We start from the raw sequence: 21,537 nt of genomic DNA on the forward strand, positions 1-21,537 counted from the left end.
GCTCATAATGTCAGCAGATGGAACAACAAAACGAAACACACAGAGAATTACGTATGCAGAATACGAGGTTTCGTTATCTATACACAAGTACGAGTACCTGTACTGGTGATGAATAGTATTACTTAAAAATCGATTCGAATTAATTTTCGGTAAGCACGATAGCGAATTTTTCATTGATTTTTATCGCATGTAGGTATAGAATATCTACACCAGTTTAATTATCGATGAGAAGAAATGAGAACTGGTTAGCTGCCGGAGATTTACTATTAATTTTCGAATGAATTTCATTAAAAAAAGTGCAGTGTGTACTGGTTTGATTTTTTTTTTGCGGGTGTTGTGATTTCTCGATAGTGTCGAAGAACAGGTGAGCTGATGTGGAGATAATGTGATTAATTGTGTAGGTCTTCGTGGTACGTTTGTTCTTTTCTTTTTTTTTTTTTTTTTTTTACGAAAAATTCAATTATATGGGTATGGGTCTTTGGTGGTGGCAATGAGTGTGGATTTCTATTCTATATAATACGAGTATATTGATGTAGTGCAATTATAAGTTGCGGTACTTACCATAAAAAGGCAAACCAAGTTGACAAAAACGGCAAGCTTTGGTAACCTGTGAACACATAGAAATAAAAGGGTCATTTAAGCGGAATAATTTCACTTGTTAAAGTTATTTGTGTACTAATTTATCGAAATAAAAATATGGTTTCGACTTTCGAGTGGGTTTTAAAGTATGAATTAGAGAAAAACAAAAACTCTCAGGCATTATGCGTAAGAAGACTGAGTTTTCATCGAATAAAAATCTGTTACGAACGAATTGATTCACTTTTTGTGAAACATTTTGTATTGAAATAAATAATTGATCTGTTTACTATCGAATCGAATAATTCACAGACGATTGGTGATTGAATAAATTGATTGATTTCTTGGTGAATCGTTCGTGAACGGAATAATTTAGTGAATCATTCACAAACGAGTTGATTATTTGTTGGTGAATCGTTCGTGAACAAATTGCATGATTTTTGGCGAATCGTTCGCGAACAAATCTACTAATTTTTGATGAATCATTCGCAAGCGAATCGAATTTAATAATTGTTGGTGAATCATTCTCGAACGAATCGAATTGAAAATTTTTGGCGAACCGTTCGCGAACGAATTGAATAATTTTTGGTGAATCATTAGCGAACGAATCGTATTGAATAATTTTTGATGCATCGTTCGTGAACGAAGTGATTCATTCAAGTGACTCGTTCGTGAACGAATCGATTCATTCAATTAATTTTTTGAGAATCATTCACGAACAAATTGAATAATTTTGGCGAATAATTCGCGAACAAATCGAATAATTTTTGGTGAATCGTTTATGAACAAATTGAATCATTTTTGGTGACTCGTTTGTGATCAAATCGACTCATTCAATTAATTTTTTGAAACTCATTCTCGAACAAATTGAATAATTTTTGGTGAATCATTGAATTGAATAATATTTGGCGAATCATTCGCGAACATATTGAATAATTTTTGGTGAATCGTTCGTGATCGAATTGAATAATTTTTGGCGAATCGTTCGCGAACGAATTGAATGATTTTTGGTGAATCATTCACGAAAGAATTGAATAATTTTTGGTGAATCATTAGCGAACGAATCGAATTGAATAATTTTTGAAGAATCGTTCGTGAACGAAGTGATTCATTTAAGTGACTCGTTCGTGAACGAATCGATTCATACAATTAATTTTTTGAGAATCATTCACGAACAAATTGAATAATTTTTGGCGAATCATTCGCGAACGGATCGAATTGAATAATTTTTGGTGAATCGTTCGTGAACGAAGTGATTCATATAAGTGACTCGTTCGTGAACGAATCGATTCATTCAATTAATTTTCTGAGAATCATTCACGAACAAATTGAATAATTTTTGGCGAATCATTCGCGAACAAATCGAATAATTTTTGGTGAATCGTTTATGAACAAATTGAATAATTTTTGGTGACTCGTTCGTGAACGAATCGACTCATTCAATTAATTTTTTGAAACTCATTCACGAACAAATTGAACAATTTTTGGCGAATCGAATAATTTTTGATGAATCATTCGCGAACGAATTCAATAATTTTTTGCGAATCGTTCGCGAACAAATTGAATAATTTTTGGTGAGTCATTAGCGAACGAATCGAATTGAATAATTTTTGGTGAATTGTTCGTGAACGAAGTGATTCATATAAGTGACTCGTTCGTGAACGAATCGATTCATTCAATTTATTTTTTGAGAATCATTCACAAACAAATTGAATAATTTTTGATGAATCATTCGCGAACGAATTCAATAATTTTTGGTGGATCATTCGCGAAGGAATTGATTATTTGTTGGTGAATCGTTCGCAAACGAATTGAATTATTTTTGATGAATCATTCACGAACGAATTGAATTATTTTTATTTTTAGTGAATCGTTCGCGAACGAATAAATAATTTTTGGTGAATCTTTCGCGAACAGAATAATTAATTTATGCGAATCATTCACGAACGAATTGATTATTTGTTGGTGAATCGTTCGTGAACAAATTGAATAATTTTTGGTGAATCGTTCGCGAACAAATTGAATAATTTTTGGGGAATCATCCGCGAACGAATTGATTATTTATTGATGAATCGTTCGCGAACGAATTGAATAATTTTTGAGTAATTGTTCACGAACGAATTGAATAATTTTTGGTGAATCATTCGCGAACGAATTGAATTATTATTATTTTTGGTGAATCGTTCGTGAACAAATTGATTGATTTTTGGTGAATCGTTCGCGAACGAGTTGAACAATTTTTGGTGAATCGTTCGCGAACGAGTTGAATAATTTTTGATGAATCGCTCGCGAACGAATTAAATAATTTTTGGTGAATCATTTGCGAACGAATTGAATTATTTTTATTTTTAGTGAATCATTCGTGAAAGAATTGAATAATGTGTGATGAATCGTTCGCGAACAATTTGGATCATTTTCGGCGAATCGTTCGCGATCGAATTGATTATTTGTTATTGAATCGTTCGCGAACGAATTGAATCGTATAAGTGATTCGTTCGCGAACGAATCGATTCATTTAATGAATTTTTTGAAAATTATTCACGAATGAACTGAATTATTTTTGGTGAATCGTTCGCGAACGAATTGATTCGTATGAGTGACTCGTTCGCGAACGAATCGATTCATCTAATTAATTTTTGAGAATCATTCACGAATGAATTGAATTATCTTTAGCGAATCATTCGCAAACGAATTGATACATAAATTAATGAATTGCAATGATTCTCCTAAACGTCTTCATTCCATCTATAAAATTCATAATTCGTCGTAAGTGTATTAATTTCGCTTACAATTTGTTGAATTTGACAACAATCGACAACGTAGGAATGTGCATTTGGTATTATTTTAGAAATTTCTCGCATCTTTACACGGAAACACTCAAGGATAGAGTCAAGATTAGACCGAAGATGGCCTGCTGCGGTGAATTTAGTGTAAACATGGGACGCTCGTCGAAGGAAAAAAGGTCAATTCGCGATATGTGCAATTGAACACATCTCCAGTCCGCATACATATTTGCGTTTTACGAATACCTACGTCCAAGTAAACATCTCGATCTACAGGTACATACCTATAAGAAAAGGTCAAGGTGTTTCCTGCGCACTTCTTCGAACAGTGGGCAAATTTTTAGGAAGTGATTTCCACTTATTGGAGGAAGTGAATTTCAAAGGGGTATGAATTCTGTGTTCGCGACTCGTCGTCGAGTTATCTGTAAATATTAATTAACGAACGAAGACCGAATCAATGGAACGATGAGACGTGAAATCATCCTTCGTTCGAGTGACCAACGTGTGTAAATTTCCTGTCTTGTTTGTAGATGAGGGTACTCGAGCACGGCTAATAGTTCGTAGAATTCTGTGTATTGTCCGGCGGTAAATAGATGAACGAGAAAGGCCTTCACCGAGACATTAGGGAAAGTAGCTACGAGGTGGTGATGGAATTTTTCGATTTTATGGAATGGTTTCCTGGTATGAAATTTATCCGGGTGTGAAGAATTAAATTCCTAGGTTACAGAGCTAGGATTTTTCTAAGGAGAAAGGGGGACAAAACCAGATTTTTAGGCATGAAAAATCAGAATTTGAGGTAATAGAGGGGAAATTTTCAAAATAATTCAAGGAGCTCAAAAACGTTCATTTTTTGGATGTTCAGGCTCCATGTCACAAAAAAATTCAATCTTATTGAAATATTTGCACTACATACTTCCACTTGACCAATCACTCGCCCAATTTATTCTTCCCAAAATCAGTCTATTCCAGTTCAAAACCTTCGGAGTCAAATTCCGACAGACGGACCCTAGAACACCCTGTATTTACAATATACTACATTCTCAATACCCAAACAAACATTTTTCCAACAAAATAATTCACACAGATCGAAAAAAACGAACATAAATATAAAACGAAGTAATTACACTCGAAACAACAGAATATACTTGTTGTTGATTATACTCTGGCGGTGTTCCACCACGATAAAAAGTACACTACAAATCGACAATCGACATGGGATTCGTTATGGATTTTATATTCTCTTATATTTTGAGCATCCGAGTAGAATTTTTTTTACCTCGTGATTACGCTTACGCTTTTATAAACCCGATCGTGATTACTATTAGGAAATTTCAATAATCGTAAATTAAAATAAAAAGCGAAAACGCAACGAGCAGGCGAATTAGATAAACCGATCAAGCTTGACCATTACGGACGCACGAATCACGAATTATTGGTATTTCGATCTTCGACCACGTGTAGCAATTAATCTCGCGAGCCGCGCGTGTTTTTTGTAAAAATCACGCGGATCACGGATCTGTCTTTCGGAGCAAGATGAGAGAAAAAAAATGCATCGCACAATGCTATAGTATACGCTGCAGCTCAAGATGCGATGATGGAATCATCCAACATTACAATAATTTTTCATCGCCAAGTATCGATGAGACCCATTTGAACCCAAATGTCCCCAGCACGTGCTGCGATGCATTATCGATTACGAAACCCCAAAGTACTTACCTACTATAGGTATAAAAAAACGAAAGGGTTATTCTTGGAAGTTATTCAAGTTGCATAAGTCGAGTTGACAGGTACTAGGCAACGATAAAAGCTATACATATTAACTTCAAAGTATACTATCGTATACACCTGTATAGTAAAGCTCGAATGCATTTAAATGTCGCAATCGTAGTACAAATAAATGATAATATACCTCATCGTGTTTTGCTCGTCTCCCTTCACCCTGCCATCGTCTATGTGGTGTGCCAGTGCAAGCGGTTATTTACCCAATATACCCAGCAATGTGTATAAACTACCATACGTTCATTCGCTTTTAAGTAGGTCTACAATTAAATTCAAGTATTGACCAAATATCTCGATAAACCAGCGTTAAAAACGCGGATACATTTTAACGTATGTCAATAAAACAGGAAAAAAAACCAATACGCGTATATTTTTTTGGGAGCTATATATCTTTTCGTTTACCTATACTCTATAACGTTAATTATAAAGCAATATTGATTCATACACTACGTCGAGCTTATCGCAGTAAGTGTTCTTTTTTTTTTCATCGTTATATTTACCATCAAAGTTACTCGTAGGTAGTATCGTAGTATCGTAGTATGTGCGCGGATTTGGATTTTATATACGAATCCGATCTGATAATTGAAAATTACAAAACTCATACGGTTCGAGAAAGTGTCTCGTATAATCTTATTAGGTACAAGATTGGGGATTTTTTTTTCTAAAATAGAATAACGAGTGTTTTTGGCAGGATTCGCTTAGAACGACGACGTGGTTTTTTTTGGACGATTTTGAAATCGTTTAAGCGGATAAATTCTCTGATATTGAAAGGAAAGAGATTTTTATACCTACGTGCGTCATTCGGCACGATAAAATTTTTAAAAATGTCTAAAATAAGTTCATATTTTCTATTCGTTTTAGTGTTACTTATTTCTTCTTTCGAAGCTCCATTTTTCTCTCGAATAGACTTATTGTTTAGTTATACCGATACTACGATGAAGGTGTTGTAAGATTTTCAAATCTTATCAAAGCTATACGGATATAGAAAAGAAAAATGGACGGTTTTTTTCCACGTTAAGATCTTAGGATGAAACTCGAGATAGAGAATTCGACGATTTTAGCAAAATACAAGACTTTTTTGGGCACTTATTGACGAAAAAATTGGAGCAAGTATTTTGCAATTTTTTGTTGAAGAAAAGAGAGACTTTTTGGCAATTTCCGGAATATAAATGAGAGAATTTTGTAATTTCTGGCCAAAAAATGATTATTTTTTTTAGCAAAAAGCGAGAGTATAATTTTAGCCAAAGAAAGGCTTTTTTGATAATTCTTGGAAAAACAGAGATTTCTAAACAACATTTGCTAAAAAATTGAGACTTTTTGGAATTTTTGACTAGAGATGAAACTCTTTGCTATTTTCAGGGATGTCGAGAGCCAATATGGGCCCTTATTTCATGGGGACAAAACTTCTTCTTCTTGGTGCCGTTTCACCCCTAGGGGGTATTGTGACTATGATGCACCAGCTCACTCCAACTGTCTCTGTTTAGGGTGCTCCTGACGCATGCTAGGAAGCTGCGTCCAATGGCCTTCTGGATGGAGGAGAGCATCCACACCCTCTTGTTTCCTCTACCTTGCCTTGAATGAATAGGGACTCCATCGCATCTGCCCTTGTGACATGCCCGAAGTATTTGAGGATTTGGCTGAGTAACACTGCCAACAACCTTTTTTAGACACTGATTTCCCTCAGGACAGACACATTAGTCCTTTTCTCTGTCCATGGGATCCGAAGCATTCTACTTCTGCACCACATCTTGAGCGCATCAATTTTTCTCCTGTCTCCCTCGCGTACCATCTAGGTTTCTGACGCGTAGAGAAAAACTGAGAAAACCAGAGCATTTGCAAGCCTTATCTGTAGAGTCTTGCTCACTGCTGCATCTGACCATATTTTCTTTAGGTGAGACATGGCGCTTCATGTGATTTGCACTCTGGGTCTTACCTTGTCCTTCACTGCCTCCTTTGTGATCTACAATTGATCCCAGGTACACAAATTGATTCACCACTTCGATTCGATCCAATTTCCTGGATTTCAGGTGAGTTGTTCTCAGGCCAATTTTGTCTTCCATCTTCCCTTTATTTATCAGCAAGCCATATTTTGCTCTAATCTCTTCCAGACATTTCAGAAAACTGGTCATATTTTTGACACTTGAGATGATGAGGGTTGTGTTGTCAGCGTATTGAAGGTTCCTCCCTGCCATGCCACACACCTGAGCCATCATCATTGGCACTTTCTTATACAATTAGCTGCAGAGTCTCACAAATTATAAATGTGTCATTCCATTTGGTCGCTTCTATTTATCGAGATAATCGTGTTTTTAGTGAAGAAGTCGAGAGAATCGATAATCGAGGTTTTGGTGGATTTTGATGTAGAACATATCCGACTATCTCGTGTTAAAGTAACAAGGCGGCAGGCGCGCCCCAAGTGGAGAAAAATGGAACAAAAATTTTTCTAAGAAAAGCCCATTTGGTCGATTTTGTTTTTTTGCGTTAAAAAGACTGCTGAAAAAAATACCCTACGAATTATACTGCACCTAGTCGCCAGTGGCAAGCTGGCAACATGTATACCACTCAAAAACTTGATTTTGCTAGCTGCAGCAGAAGCTGTGTGGCATTAGTGCTGGTTTTCTGAACCGGAGGTAGGTATAGGTTCAAATCGCACCTCGGGAAGAAATTTTTGAAAATTTTTTTTTTCAATTTTTATTTTTACAGGTTGAATTTTGACAGAAAATGTAATTTAATCATTTTTTTCTGCTTCTGAACAGAGTAATGAATTTTTATGCAAAATTTTAATTTATTAATCATTGTTTTTAGGCTTAAAATGCTCATAAACATGAAAAGATTGAATAAAAAAATCGCTAAATTGCAGGTGGATAGTAATATTTGACATCAGAAACAAAAATCTTCAATTTCAGGCATAAAGGTTTTGGGATTATATGAAATTTCAGCTTTTTTCAGAAAAAAAAACTTTGAAGGCGATTTTCTCAAAAGTTGAGTTTTTCAAATTTTTAATTATGGATTTATTTTTGGAGTTTTTGTTTGCACTTTTTGGGCTTCTATCCAGCTCATATGATTGCTCTGGAGGTCTACTTCACCCCCCCTCACCCATAACTCAATATCAATCAAATGGGCCCATTACCTGCAGAATGACACAAATATTCTCCATATAGATTAAACAGGAGCGAGGATAGACTGCAGCTCTGTCATACTCCTCTCTCTCTAGGCGGAATTTCTCTAATGTCATTTCTCTGTTAATTCAGACATTTGCCATGCTCCCCTCATACAAATTGTTGTATCAGCCACGCCAGATGTATTGGCACACCCATCTCAAGTAGAATTCTCCACAGCTTTTGCCATTGTACACAGTCAAACGCTTTCTTGTAGTCTACAAAAAATACCACAGCAGCCACATTGTATTCACGTGCTTTCTCAATCAGCAGTCTGAGGTTGAGGATCTGCTCCTTAGTTCCTCTTTCTCTCACAAATCCTGCTTGTTCTGGAGGGATTTGACTGTGCATGAATGAGTATAATCTGTTGTACACGATCTTCAATAGTACTTTGCTGGCTTGACTTATCAAGGAGATAGTTCACAGTCAAATTCCTCCAGAATAGCCAGGATTTGTGAGAGAACAAGGATTGAACTAGGGAGCAGATCCTCAACCTCAGACTGCTGATTGAGAAAGCACGCGAATACAATGTGTGTACTGTACTATAGAGGTTTTTTTTTTTTGGAAAATTCATCAGTTGAACAAAGTTTTGGATCGAGTTCCAATTCTGAATGCATCTATAATTTCCACTGTGTAATGGAAAGCGCTCCGCGAGGGCACAGGTTGTTGTCGCTAGAGGTAGTCTCTAGGTAGTAGCTCGGATCATCAAGAGGAGCCAGTCCCCCAGGACAGATGAGAAGGCGAAGACAACACCAGGGGTATTCTGCGCGTCCACGTCGTGCGGGGTGGTAACATGTTGCTGTTCGATGGACTCGGAATCGATAAACATGGCTAAAGCAGAATTCTCCAGTTGGTGGAACGACGGGGAGGAGTGGCAAGTCGAAGGCCAAGCCTCTACATAAATCCGGATTACAAACAAGAATGCATAAGAGCTGCAGAACACCAACAACTCACTCGTTCCAGCCCCAGGGAAGCGCAAGAGCTTCAGAGTGAGTAGGCGAATACCAGCGCCTAAAAACTGGCAAATTCGGCTAAGGGAGTAAACCCCAACAGAAAATCATGGTGGAAGGCAACGGGAAACCAACACCATTATATTTCCCTAGAATTATATGAACATCAATTTAGCAACGGCCCTAAGTCTCCGTCAGGCTGATCCTCATCCGCCAAGGCAGCCGGATAGGGTGCTAAGAATACGCGGAGTTAAAACAAGGCGGAACAACATCAACGTCGCAACCTGGAATGTACGAACTTTGTATAAAATTGGACAACTTGCTAGTGTAATTAAAGAAGCCAGGAGATTGCAAATCGACGTGTTAGGAGTAAGTGAGACCCAATGGACTGGAAACGGTAGATACCGGGTAGATGAAAATTATGAAATGATCTTTGCTGGGAAAGACACACACGAACAAGGTGTGGGTATATTAATGCATACCAGAATCAGCGATAAAATCAGTGCCATAATTCCAAAATCAGAGAGGATACTACTCGTGAGATTGGAGGTCAAGCCAAAACCAATGGTGATAATTCAAGTTTATGCGCCAACAGCTGAAAGCAGTACAGCAGAAATCAACAACTTCTACAACGACCTAGAAGAAGTGATGAGATGCTCGAAAAACAATGATGTTGTGTTTTTGATGGGAGACTTCAATGCCAAAGTTGGGAAGGATCATGGCAGCCAAGTTGCAGGGAGATACGCACTTGGAAAGCAGAATGAAAGAGGTGAAATGCTCGTAGAGTTTGCTGAAAGACACGATCTAGTAATATGCAATACCTGGTTATGAAAAAGCATTTGATCGTGTCAACCATGAGAAGATGTTGGAGATCCTGGAAAAATACAATATCGATAACAAAGACCTGCAAATAATCAAGAACCTGTACTGGGAGCAAAGCGCTAACATCAAGATTGGAACTGAGTACTCAGAGAACGGATGTGGAATAAAGAGAGGTGTGAGGCAAGGATGCCCCCTCTCACCCAGGTTGTTCAACGTGTATGCAGAAGAAATAATGAGAGAAGCGCGAATCGAACGAATGGGATTCAAGATCAACGGCAAGAGAATAAATGAAATAAGTTATGCAGACGACAAAGTGATCCTTGCTGAGACAGAGGCGCAGATGCAGAAAATGATCAACCAAATCAACAGTGCTGGATTAAAATATGGAATGAAAATAAATGCAGGCAAGACCAAGGTGATGAGATTTACAAAAGGAGATGATAAAGAGGTCAAAATCAACATCGGATCACAAGAAATTGAAAATGTAAAGCAATTCAGGTACCTTGGAGCACTGATAAACAACGATGGTAGAGATCATAAAGAAATCAAATCACGGATTGGAATGGCAAAGACTGCTTTCAACAACCTTGCCAATGTGCTGGGAAATCGAACGATGAGTATTGATCTGAGGAAGAGAATTATGCGATGCTACGTATGGACCGTTCTGAAGTATTCCTGCGAAACATGGACCATGAGTGCAGAATGCGAGAAGAAAGTATCCGCTTTTGAGATGTGGTGCTATCGAAGGCTACTACGGATCTCATGGAAGGACTTCGTTACCAACAAGGAAGTACTAGCAAGAATAGGAGAGGAGCGGAAAGTCGTAGTTGAAGACATCAAAAACAGAAAGCTAAAGTATTTAGCTCATAAAATACGAGAAAACGGTATTTTCATGCTAGCGGTACAGGGGAAAATCCAAGGAAGATCGACGAGAGGGAGGAAACGATCGGAACTGTTAACAACAAACTCACCAGCCAACTCCCCCTGCAAGACCCTGAAAGAAACAATTAGATACGCTAGATACCGGCTAATATAGATGGACATATACGCTATCTCCTGTAAAGGAGCGCGACTACGACGACGACGAATGGAAAGCGTTCTATGGTCTTTTTTGCGGATTTTTTTTACCAATCGTCCTGTCATCAGCGAAGAATAAAGCGATGAGTGAAGTAGAATGGGGGGGGGGGGTGTCTCGGATCTCACAAATCTTGGTGCAAATAATTTTTGAATCTAGGTTTGCATCAATGTGAAAAATTGTTCAGTAAAATGACGCTTTTTAGTTGAACTTTTAAATTGAAAAAAAAATGAATAAATTAGACCTGCATCAAAGTAGGTACATACTTATCTATTTTTGGGATAGATTAAGACACGAATAAGAAAAACTATCAATGAAAAAAATATTATGGTAATGAATGATTAGTCGATTACCTATTTAATTGACCTACCAATGTTGTATTGGACGTAAAAAGCTGATACCATATTTCATAGTAACATCGACTCGGTAATTGGAAATTAATTACTTCCTTATCGAATATGCGGGTTTGATCTAATTGTAAGTAATCATGGATTTTTTTTGGTTAGTTTTGTAATTATTTTGATGATGATTGATGAACTAATTGTAATTGAGGCCAATCTGTTGATAATTTTAATGAATAATGCGCGTGCCTGACTCGGTTTATTTCATTGGCTATTTTTTGATAATTACCATCGTAAAAACTGTCCACTGGTTGTTCAATTTTTTGGAAGGGACGTTTCTGTTACTATTTTTTCATTTTTTTAAATTGTTGGATGCAAAATCTCGGTAACTTTTGTGTCATATTTTGTCGTTGGTTGCAATGAATTGAACTCGCAGTAATTGAGGCTTGTTAAATAGTGGCAAGTGACTTTGGTAATTTCAACAACTAGGTATTTTTACAAATAGGTGATAATCAGTGGTAAACTGGTGGTAATTAACATAGGTACCTCGTGAATGTTGATTGTTGGTGTTTCACAGCACGTTATTGAAACTAGTAATAATTGACCTGATAATAATTGATAGCTTGTATATTCTCGCGTTGTCAATTTTGGAAATAATAAATGAATATGATTGTTGATTATGGTGATTGGTGGTGGTAAACGTGATGTTTTTTTTTGTCATCAGCGTAGCTTGTGCTTCAAAAATCAAAGCTATAAGGGCATTTTGATTTGAATTTCCAAACTTTAACATCTCAACAGGTCAATGACCTTATCTATTAACCAAACTCCCCCACCCCCCAAACGACAAAACAATTCGGGCGAAAAGTTGCTAATTTTTGGGAAAACTTGGGTGAGTTGGAAAAAATTGGGAAAGGGAAGAAATTGTGTCTTATGTTGGAAAAATTCGGGAGGATAAGGGAGATCTAAGTTTTAAAAAAAAAGGAAATCTGACGAAAAAGTTGAGAAAATTTCAGTCTGACACCCCACCATCCTCCTTCCTGAATTCAGGTATGAATTTGTAGGGTAATTGTAAGAGAATTTTCAGCTACAACTTTGGAATCGGTAGCTCTCACTCGTATTCTGATAACATAATCGAACGGAAATTCCTCTCGGAATATTCTGGTCTTGAGAAAAAATAACGAGACATCAAGACCGACAGTAATGGAGGGTAATTTAACTGGATTAAAATCTTAACGTTTGTATTCATCAATGAACGACCGAGATACATATTCATAATATACCCACACTTCCACAAAAGGGAGCAGAAAGAGAGAGAGAAAAAAAAACCTGACTCGCACAAGGTTCCATTTCTCACTCTATACGATTTTTTTTTTCTTATATTACTGTACCTATAGTGAATGATTTTTATGTAGTTTTTATATTATAAAGTTTTTCTACCATTTTTTAAGTTACAAATACACATAAACGAAACCAGTATACATAATACATTTTAAATGTGGAAGTAAAAAAGAAAATAATTACCGGTCGATAATTTTATGGCAGTAGTTCGGAAACCATCACAACATTCCGATCTCTGGTGGTTATTTATTGAAATAATTTAAAGCCATTATGAACGAAATACATGCAACATTAACGTTGGTAATCTCCATTTACTGTGTCACCCAGGTTTTAATATATCTTAAAATATTGTGTTACCGCTATACTCAACTCAACTCACATAATATAGAATATGTACCATATATATAATGAAAAAAAAAAAAAACTAGAAGCTGGAGAAAAATAAGAGTATTTATACGAAATTCAGTGGTTGCTAAATACCAACAAAATAACCGCTTATTCCGGTTCAATCGGTTGACTTTTTCTGAAAAGATTTTTTGAGTGTTACGATTAAGTATATTTTAATGGGTAGGTTTCTGTAATGAGCTCAAGAAAGTGTGCAGCGTGAATATTGTGAAGTGTAGCAGATCTCTAAAGGTGCATTGAGTACAGGAATAGCGTTTTTGATGTGGATTTGATTATTTTTGGCTTCTATGTGCTTGAAAATCCCTGATTAGAATTCTCTTTTGGAAAAAACTCAAAAATGAGATTCCAAAATAAGTTATAGGATCAGTTTTATGAAATTGAATCATATTTTCTATCAATTTTTGAACATTTTTATTTCTCTTCTGATAAGGAAAAGGTCGGATAACTTCCTATATGCTTTTGCTTAGCTGTACTAATTTTTATTTTTGATTATACTATTCTGGATTTTTATTGAATTTGTTTATTTTATTCTGTTTGTGTAGGAATATTCTCTCGTGGAATAATTCAACCTCGAATGGACCAGGCTGATTTTATTGGAGTTATGAATCGTGGAAAAGGCCAAGGTAAGAAATTGTTTTGATTCTCGATAGAATATTTCAATGATAGATATCGACTTTGAAATTTGAATACAAATTAGTTATTTGTAAAATATATGGTCATTAATAACAAGGGTGGCTCTACTTGTGAATGATTTTTCTTCCCACTAGCCAAAGTTGTTGATTTTTATGTAAAAGGTCAACAGCTGTGCTGGGAAACTTCCTACGAGATCTCAAAAAATGAGAAACAAATCTAGAAATCGATCAGAAAACCACTATTTAATAAGTATGTAGTTTTGATCCCTCCCTCTTCCAAACTTGATGAAAAAAATACAATTTGGGTTTCCTGAACAGCCTGGGAAAATTCTGGCATAAAAACTTTTTTTTTGTTTTTCTTAACTTTGGAGGCCTCTACACTGGAGGACTAATTTTGTTTGGAGAACTGAAGGAGATTTAGACCAGAAATGGAGAATTTTCAAAAAATTGTCACAGACTTTGATGTTTAATTTTTTTTTGTCAATATTTTCCACCTTTATGAATCTTTTATTGGGCTCGCATTGTTTATGGCCTCCTGAAAGGTTTCCCTTGAAAAAAAAATGAACTTGAAGAGGCTCAATATTGGGGCCACAAAATCTCGGGGGGGGGGCAAGGCAGGTTCTTATGTAATGGATTGTTTAGAAGAATATTGAAAAAAAATTACCATTTTTATTTAATTCATTTTTTTTGATTTTCCTCAACTTTGAGGCTCTCCACATTAGAGGGCTCATATCGTATTGGGGTCCAAATGAAGTTTTTTGGTGAAATAAATATTTTCTAAAAAAATACTAGCAATATTTTTTTTATTTCTTTTTTGATTGATATTTTTGGCTCGTTTTGATTTACTCATTGATTTTTTTTTCTAAACTATTCCTCTCAATTTGGGGGCCTCTACATAAAAGGGCCAACTTGTTTGGGAGCCAATGGAGGTTTTTCCTGGCCAAGGAGGAATTATTGTTCAGATGGGCTTGTGTGATCAAAAATGGAGAATTTTCAAACAAATAAGAGGGATTTCAATTTTTTATTTCATTTTATGTTCTAATTGAAAGGACGGTGGTCAAAAATGAAAAACGTTTGACAAATGCTTACAGATTTATTTAATTTCTTCAATTTTTTCTACCTGTGAAGAGGTGGGGGGGGGCTCCACATAAAGGAATCAAAATTGCTGAAAGACCAGTGGAGTTTTTTGAAAAGGGGGATTTTTTTTAGAAAAATTCTGAAACAGAGACAGAAATTTTTTTTAAATGTCTTTTGATATAGGGCAGATAAGAAGGACTACGAGATATAGGGGGGAAAGGATCCTACACCTATGGTGGTGAAAATTAGAAATATTCCTTAGGCGGGGAATATTTGCCAATACCTAGATAGCTCAGAAGGGTGTTGTTTTTCTACTCTGCTCTATACATCATTTAAAAAGAATACCTATGAAATAAGACTGCTCTATTTATGTACAAGGTATATTTACATTTTTACACACAAATCCATCGACATATGTAATATTCTCTAATCCTTAGTAGAAAGTATGAAACTAATGAATTTAATTTGAGATGATCTCGCCATGCGTGTGTTGACGTAGATCATAAAAATCGAAACAATAATCTAACTTGAGATTTTACCCTAAACACCTGTGAAGAATAGGATATGCGAAAATAAGTGGTTTTGCTAGTATTTACACAAGAAAACAGTATAAAATTAATCATCATGGATTCGGGCCGAGCACTGTTATGGTGCTACAGTTTGCGTCCTCGTACCACACACTGATAAGATAAGGCAAGCGGCAGATGTGTAAAATTTTAACATTGCTTCTTATGGAACATTACCGTTTCTGTTCGATTTTTAATAAAATGCTGAAGAATGTTAGTTTTTCAGCCAATTTGAGTAGAAGTTTTGTATTCCTCGTGAAATTTAGTATCAGAATATGTACTTACTTCTTTGCTTTGTTTGTTATGTGATGTGTAATCGTTAATTATCACTCGTGATTCCTGATATATTAGACTTTTACCACCATTTTTTCATCACATTTATGATCAAAGAAACATTCAGAACCCATTAATTTACAATTACAATACGTCATTTTAAAGGTAATTTCACGAGGAAAACAGAAATTCAGATGATTTTCTTCCAAAAATCAACACTTTTGAAGATTTTATCGAAAAATGTATGAAAACTGAGCTCCTTCCATAAGAAGCAATGTTAAAATTTTACGAGGTCTCCCGCTTGCCTTATCTTATCAGTGTGTGGTGCGAGGACGCAAACTGTAGCATCATAACAGTGCTCGGCCCGAATTACGACACCTTGCTCGAAATCCATGCAAAAGGTACAATATTAAACTTAAAATAAATGAATAAGTGTATCTCACGGCTCACCACTTACTGCCAACTATACTTGTTTTCCATCTCTTTCAGGTGCCTAACCAATAACTAAGGCGTTGGATGGAACTTAACTAAACGAGGTGCATTTTAATTCTTTGCCTATGTTGGTGGTGCCCGGGTGCAGCCCAAGATATCAAAAAGGTACATTTGTTATTAATCGAACACATGCTCAATTAATCTCACCAATTTATGCAGTTCATTTACCATCTAACGAGATGGAGAAAACAAAAGAACTTTACCATGGTTTCCTCAAATAAGGAGATCCCATGGAATAATTTTTATCAACGTCTCGAATATGAACCGACGACCGTGAATCATCAAAATAAGAAACAAGACATTTTTCAGAGTATAGAGTAAGAACCGCGAAGTCCTGCTTCACTGCAGCCTGACTACATTACTCGAAGACGCTACTCTGAATTCTACTGTGATTCTGCGAGAAGATCGGTATTATAAAGAGACTTGAGATGGTCAAGTCTCCACCCCTATTTAGTAGGGTACAAATAGCGTAATTGCTAAGTATACATAAATTTGAGGAATTTATGTGATTTTGTTAATTTATGCCCAAAAATCCTATCTCGCACTATAAATGTCACCAAGAATCCCTATCTCGAGCTATAACTGTCAACGGCTCGCGAACCCTTTCTCTTCGAGAGGGTGCCGCCTTGTATGCGCAAGTACGTAGTGTACTTAGCCTACTTCTTTTTAAGATATTTATACACGTTACCTACATTACTATAAGGGATATGTTACGTCAGCACTACCTTCGACAGTGGGGCCAATCTGCCCTCTGTCACTTTTTTATTTTTTTTATTTTTTAAATTTTATTTAATCATTTCAAACTTTTTTTCATCTTGAGGGAACGCTACATAAAAGAGCTAATTTTTTTGAAGGCAGGGGCGAGGAAAATGTTGTCTTGAAAGTTGAAAATAAGGTTAGGTGTATAGAAAAATACCTACTGACCGCAATAATTTTTTCAAATTTTTGTCAATTTTGAAGGGCTTCATAATGTACAAAGAAACCGAAGGTTTTTTTTTCATGAAAATGGGGTTATTTAAGAGAATTTTGTACAGAAATAATACGTTTTAAAACATCCTACCATAGTTTTTGGGACCAAAGGTGATTTTTTCCCCTTGAGAAGAGGATTAATTTTTTAGAAAATTAAGCAGAAATTGAAAGTTTTTCGGATTAGATTTTTTTTTTTGATTTTTTTCATTTTCAGTGGAAAAGGGCTTTTCTCACACCTTTTTCTGGATTTTTAGGAAAAACTAGAAAAATAGGGAATTAAAGCTACCTATGAAAAATTCTGCTTGAGCTGGGCGCACTGATTCACTTGGTGTAAGGCTGATGAAACGATTGTATGAGGGGAGCAAATTGCTCGTTGACATTATCAAAATATAAAATTTCAGGAGTAAGTAAGTATGAGATCTAAATTTAGAGTCGATTGATTTTTCAAGGACACTTGCCTCAATTTTACTTTACCCTTGCTGCACTCAAACCTTCTCGTCTCCAAATTCCATAACAACATATGTGTTACCTTGAAACTTTCTTTAAGTCATTTATGATTCGATTAAAGTTACTCATATCTGCTCGTTTATTAAAAAAAAAAAAAAAAAAAAAAAAATGAAAAAAAATACGGTGGCATTGGCATAGCCTTTCGACTAACACACGAGAAATCTCTCTAATCAATTCAATAATGTAGCATATAATATAAATGTAGCGTAATCAAACACGTGTAAATAAAGTAGGTCGTTTGAAGTGATTTTTTTAATACCATTACATTATCCGATTAGAACGAAACCTCATAACTTCCTAAGTACAAATATTTTAAAATCAAAAATACACATTACACATTGCGTCAAAGTGATAATAAAATTTTATCTTACGGATTCTCTTGGCAGAGCGAGAGACGCGGTGCGGTGTGGCTCGGGCTCGGGCTCGGGCTCGGTCATGGTGTGAGCTTTTAAAAGTGCACTTACGATGCTCTCGCTCTCAGTTTCTCCATCTCTCTTACTCTCGCTTGCTCTGGCTGCTTCGTTTATAAACAAATCATTACACCATATACGCGCGATAACCTTTTGGCATAATTGTTTCGGGGTGATTATGGGGAATTATTTCGTCATAGCGCGACGAGGAACCCATTGATCTCTCGAGTTTCCGTATAAAATGGCGGGAGGCGGTAAATTTTCAAAAGGTGTTTATCGTTTGCATGAAGAGGCGCCGTCGTCGTAGTCGTCGTCAGTATTTCCTTCTAGGATATAGTGTACAAAGTCGTAGGTATCGAGTATAAGCTTTGAATGATTTTCGTATACATTTATAGCCTTATAGGTACTTCTCATGTGTGTTATGAACTTTCACCCGAATGACGAAGAATTCCAATATTTTGGATTCTCGTTGTCCTAAATAATGAATGAATAATGCTGATGCAAGAATCTTGTCGTGTTTCTATGAATTCAATAAGAGAACAAAGGGTCCCATGTACACAAATCAGTCCACCACTTCAATTCCCTCAATTTCCTAAATTTCAGGAGAATTATTCTCATTCCCCCTCCACTCCCCCCAATTTGATTTTTTTTCTACTTTTTGTTGAAAATAGAAAAATGTTGACTCGAAATTTTGATACGTTTTGTTCCTTTCTCCAAACTGAATCATTTGAAAAATTTTTCTGTTAGAAGTCCTGCTCTTTGATCAAAAAGTCGTATTCATTTTTCGATAAATAAAGCATCGGAAAGATGTTCTGAAATAATACACTTGCAAAATTGCTCCAAAAATTCTCCATTTTGATTTGAGAATTTTTTTTAGACATTGAATTTAATCTCTCCTGTTTTCTCTCTCAAACTTGGACTTTTTTTAGTTATTCTCTTTTTTTTCTTTTAGAATTTTGTATGTATCTTACCCTTTATTTTTCAAGCTCTCTAGAAAAACATTTAACTGACTTGGATACAAATCCCCTCTGCAATTTTGATCTTTTTTTCATTTTTTTCTAATTTTTGTTGAGAATAGAAAAATTGTAATGTTTTGATAAATGAAGTATCTGAAAAATTTTCCCAAATCATAAGAGCTAAATTGACCTTTTGATTGGTAGGGGGAGGGGGGGTATCGAATCTGAGACACACTTCGTCTGAAATTTTACAGAAATTTCAAAAATGCACTTGCAAAATTGCTGCAGAAATTCTGCTTTTTGCCCTGAACTTAATCACACTCCTGCTTTCTTTCTCAAACTTGGATATTTTTCATTTATTCTCTTTTCCTTTTAGAATTTTGTATGCTCTCCTTCATTTTTCAAGATCTCTAGAAAATCATCTATTTACTTGAATGCTTGAATATGGCATGCCCAAATACCCCCTCCAAATTTTCCTTTTTCCCCTCATTTTCTCTAATATTCTTGAAAAATGAAAAAATTTTGACTCGATAAAATTTTAATTTGGACAAGTTTTGACATGTTTTAACCCTTTTTCCGAAATTGAATTTCATTTGAAAAAACTTTCTGTCAAAAGTCTTGCTTTTTGGCCAAAAGTTCTTGTTTGTTTTTTGATAAACGAAGGATCTGAAAAATGTTTCCAAATCGTAAGAGCTTAAAGTTCGACCCAAATCCCCCCTTCCCGACCCCCAAAGTTTAATTTTTTCCAGTTCTTCTAGTTTTTTTTTTTTTTGAAAATGAAAAAATCTTGACTCGATAAAATTTCTAAATCTTGCTTTTTTGGTCAGAAATTCTTGCTTGTTTTTTGATAAACGAAGGATCTGAAAAATGTTTCCAAATTGTAAGAGCTTAAAGTTCGACCCAAATCCCCCCTTCCCCACCCCCAAAGTTTAATTTTTTCCAGTTATTCTAGTTTTTGTTTTTTTTTAAATAAGAAAATCTTGGCTCGATAAAATTTCTAAATCTTGCTTTTTTGGTCAGAAATGCTTGCTTGTTTTTTGATTAACGAAGGATCTGAAAAATGTTTCCAAATCGTAAGAGCTTAAAGTTCGACCCAAATCCCCCTTCCCCACCCCAAAGTTTAATTTTTTCCAGTTATTCTAGTTTTTTTTTGAAAATTAAAAAATCTTGACTCGATAAAATTTCTAAATCTTGCTTTTTTGGTCAGAAATGCTTGCTTTTTGATTGAGAAAGGATCTGAAAAATTTTCCCGAATCATAAGAGCTAAAGGTTTGACCCTAATCCCCCCTCCCCCAAATTTTAATTTTTCCAGTTCTTCTAGTTTTTTTTTTTAATAAAAAAATCTTGACTCGATAAAATTTCTAAACGTTGCTTTTTTGGTCAGAAATGCTTGCTTTTTTTTTGGTTAACGAAGGATCTGAAAAATGTTCCCAAATCATAAGAGCTTAAAGTTCGACCCAAATCCCCCCTTCCCATCCCCAAATTTTAATTTTTTCCAGTTCTTCTAGTTTTTTTTTTTTTTTTTGAAAATAAAAAAATTTGACTCGATAAAATTTCTAAACCTTGCTCTTTTGGTCAGAAATTCTTGCTTGTTATTTGATAAACGAAGGATCTGAAAAATGTTTACAAATCGTAAGAGCTTAAAGTTCGACCCAAATCCCCTCTTCCCCACCCCCAAAGTTTAATTTTTTCCAGTTCTTCTAGTTTTTTTTTGAAAATAAAAAAATCCTGACTCGATAAAATTTCTAAACCTTGCTTTTTTGGTCAGAAATTCTTGCTTGTTTTTTGATTAACGAGGGATCTGAAAAATGTTCCCAAATCATAAGATCTGAAGGTTTGGCCCTAATCTCCCCTCCCCCAATTTTTTTTTTGAAAATAAAAAAATCTCGACTCGATAAAATTTTTAAATCTTGTTTTTTTTTTGGTCAGAAATGCTTGCTTGTTTTTTGATTAACGAAGGATCTGAAAAATTTTCCCAAATCATAAGATCTGAAGGTTTGACCCTAATTCCCCCCTCCCCCATATTTTAATTTTTTCAGTTTTTCAACTTTTTTTTTTTTTTTTTTTTTTTTTTTGAAAGTAGAAAAATCTTGATTAAATTAAATTATTAACTCGTCATCAGAAAATCTCATATATTGACTTACACACGTACAATGTGCCTTCGCGGATTACACGCCGATCAACGTATAAGGTCAGAGGAGAGGGGTCGACGATCGAGAAAATATATAAACAATGATCACAGGCATGCCAACATCTCGCTATGTATAATTGCCATCGTTGCAAAATTCATTTCCGATAATGAATCGATCCAAAATGGCTCGGGTGACTCACATAGCTTGCAATTTGCTCAATAAACGACCTCGCACATGGTGAAGAAAAAATCGAATTCTCAATCCAGCAACGACGAAGGCGTTTCTAGGTACATGAT

The 21,537-nt window shown here is 35.5% G+C and overlaps 1 protein-coding gene across 1 annotated transcript in view; it reads right to left on the reverse strand.

Annotated features, from left to right (window-relative positions):
* The window catches only part of ths (thisbe), a 92,087-nt gene that overhangs the window by 35,144 nt on the left and 35,406 nt on the right, over positions 1 to 21,537 (reverse strand). Inside the window, exon 2 of the mRNA XM_065354958.1 lies at positions 562 to 607. Within this exon, the coding sequence (XP_065211030.1) occupies positions 562 to 607 (46 nt within the window). The remainder of the gene's footprint in view (positions 1 to 561; positions 608 to 21,537) is intronic.

This window comes from Planococcus citri, chromosome 1 (assembly GCF_950023065.1).
Source record: "Planococcus citri chromosome 1, ihPlaCitr1.1, whole genome shotgun sequence".
NCBI lineage: Eukaryota > Metazoa > Arthropoda > Insecta > Hemiptera > Pseudococcidae > Planococcus > Planococcus citri.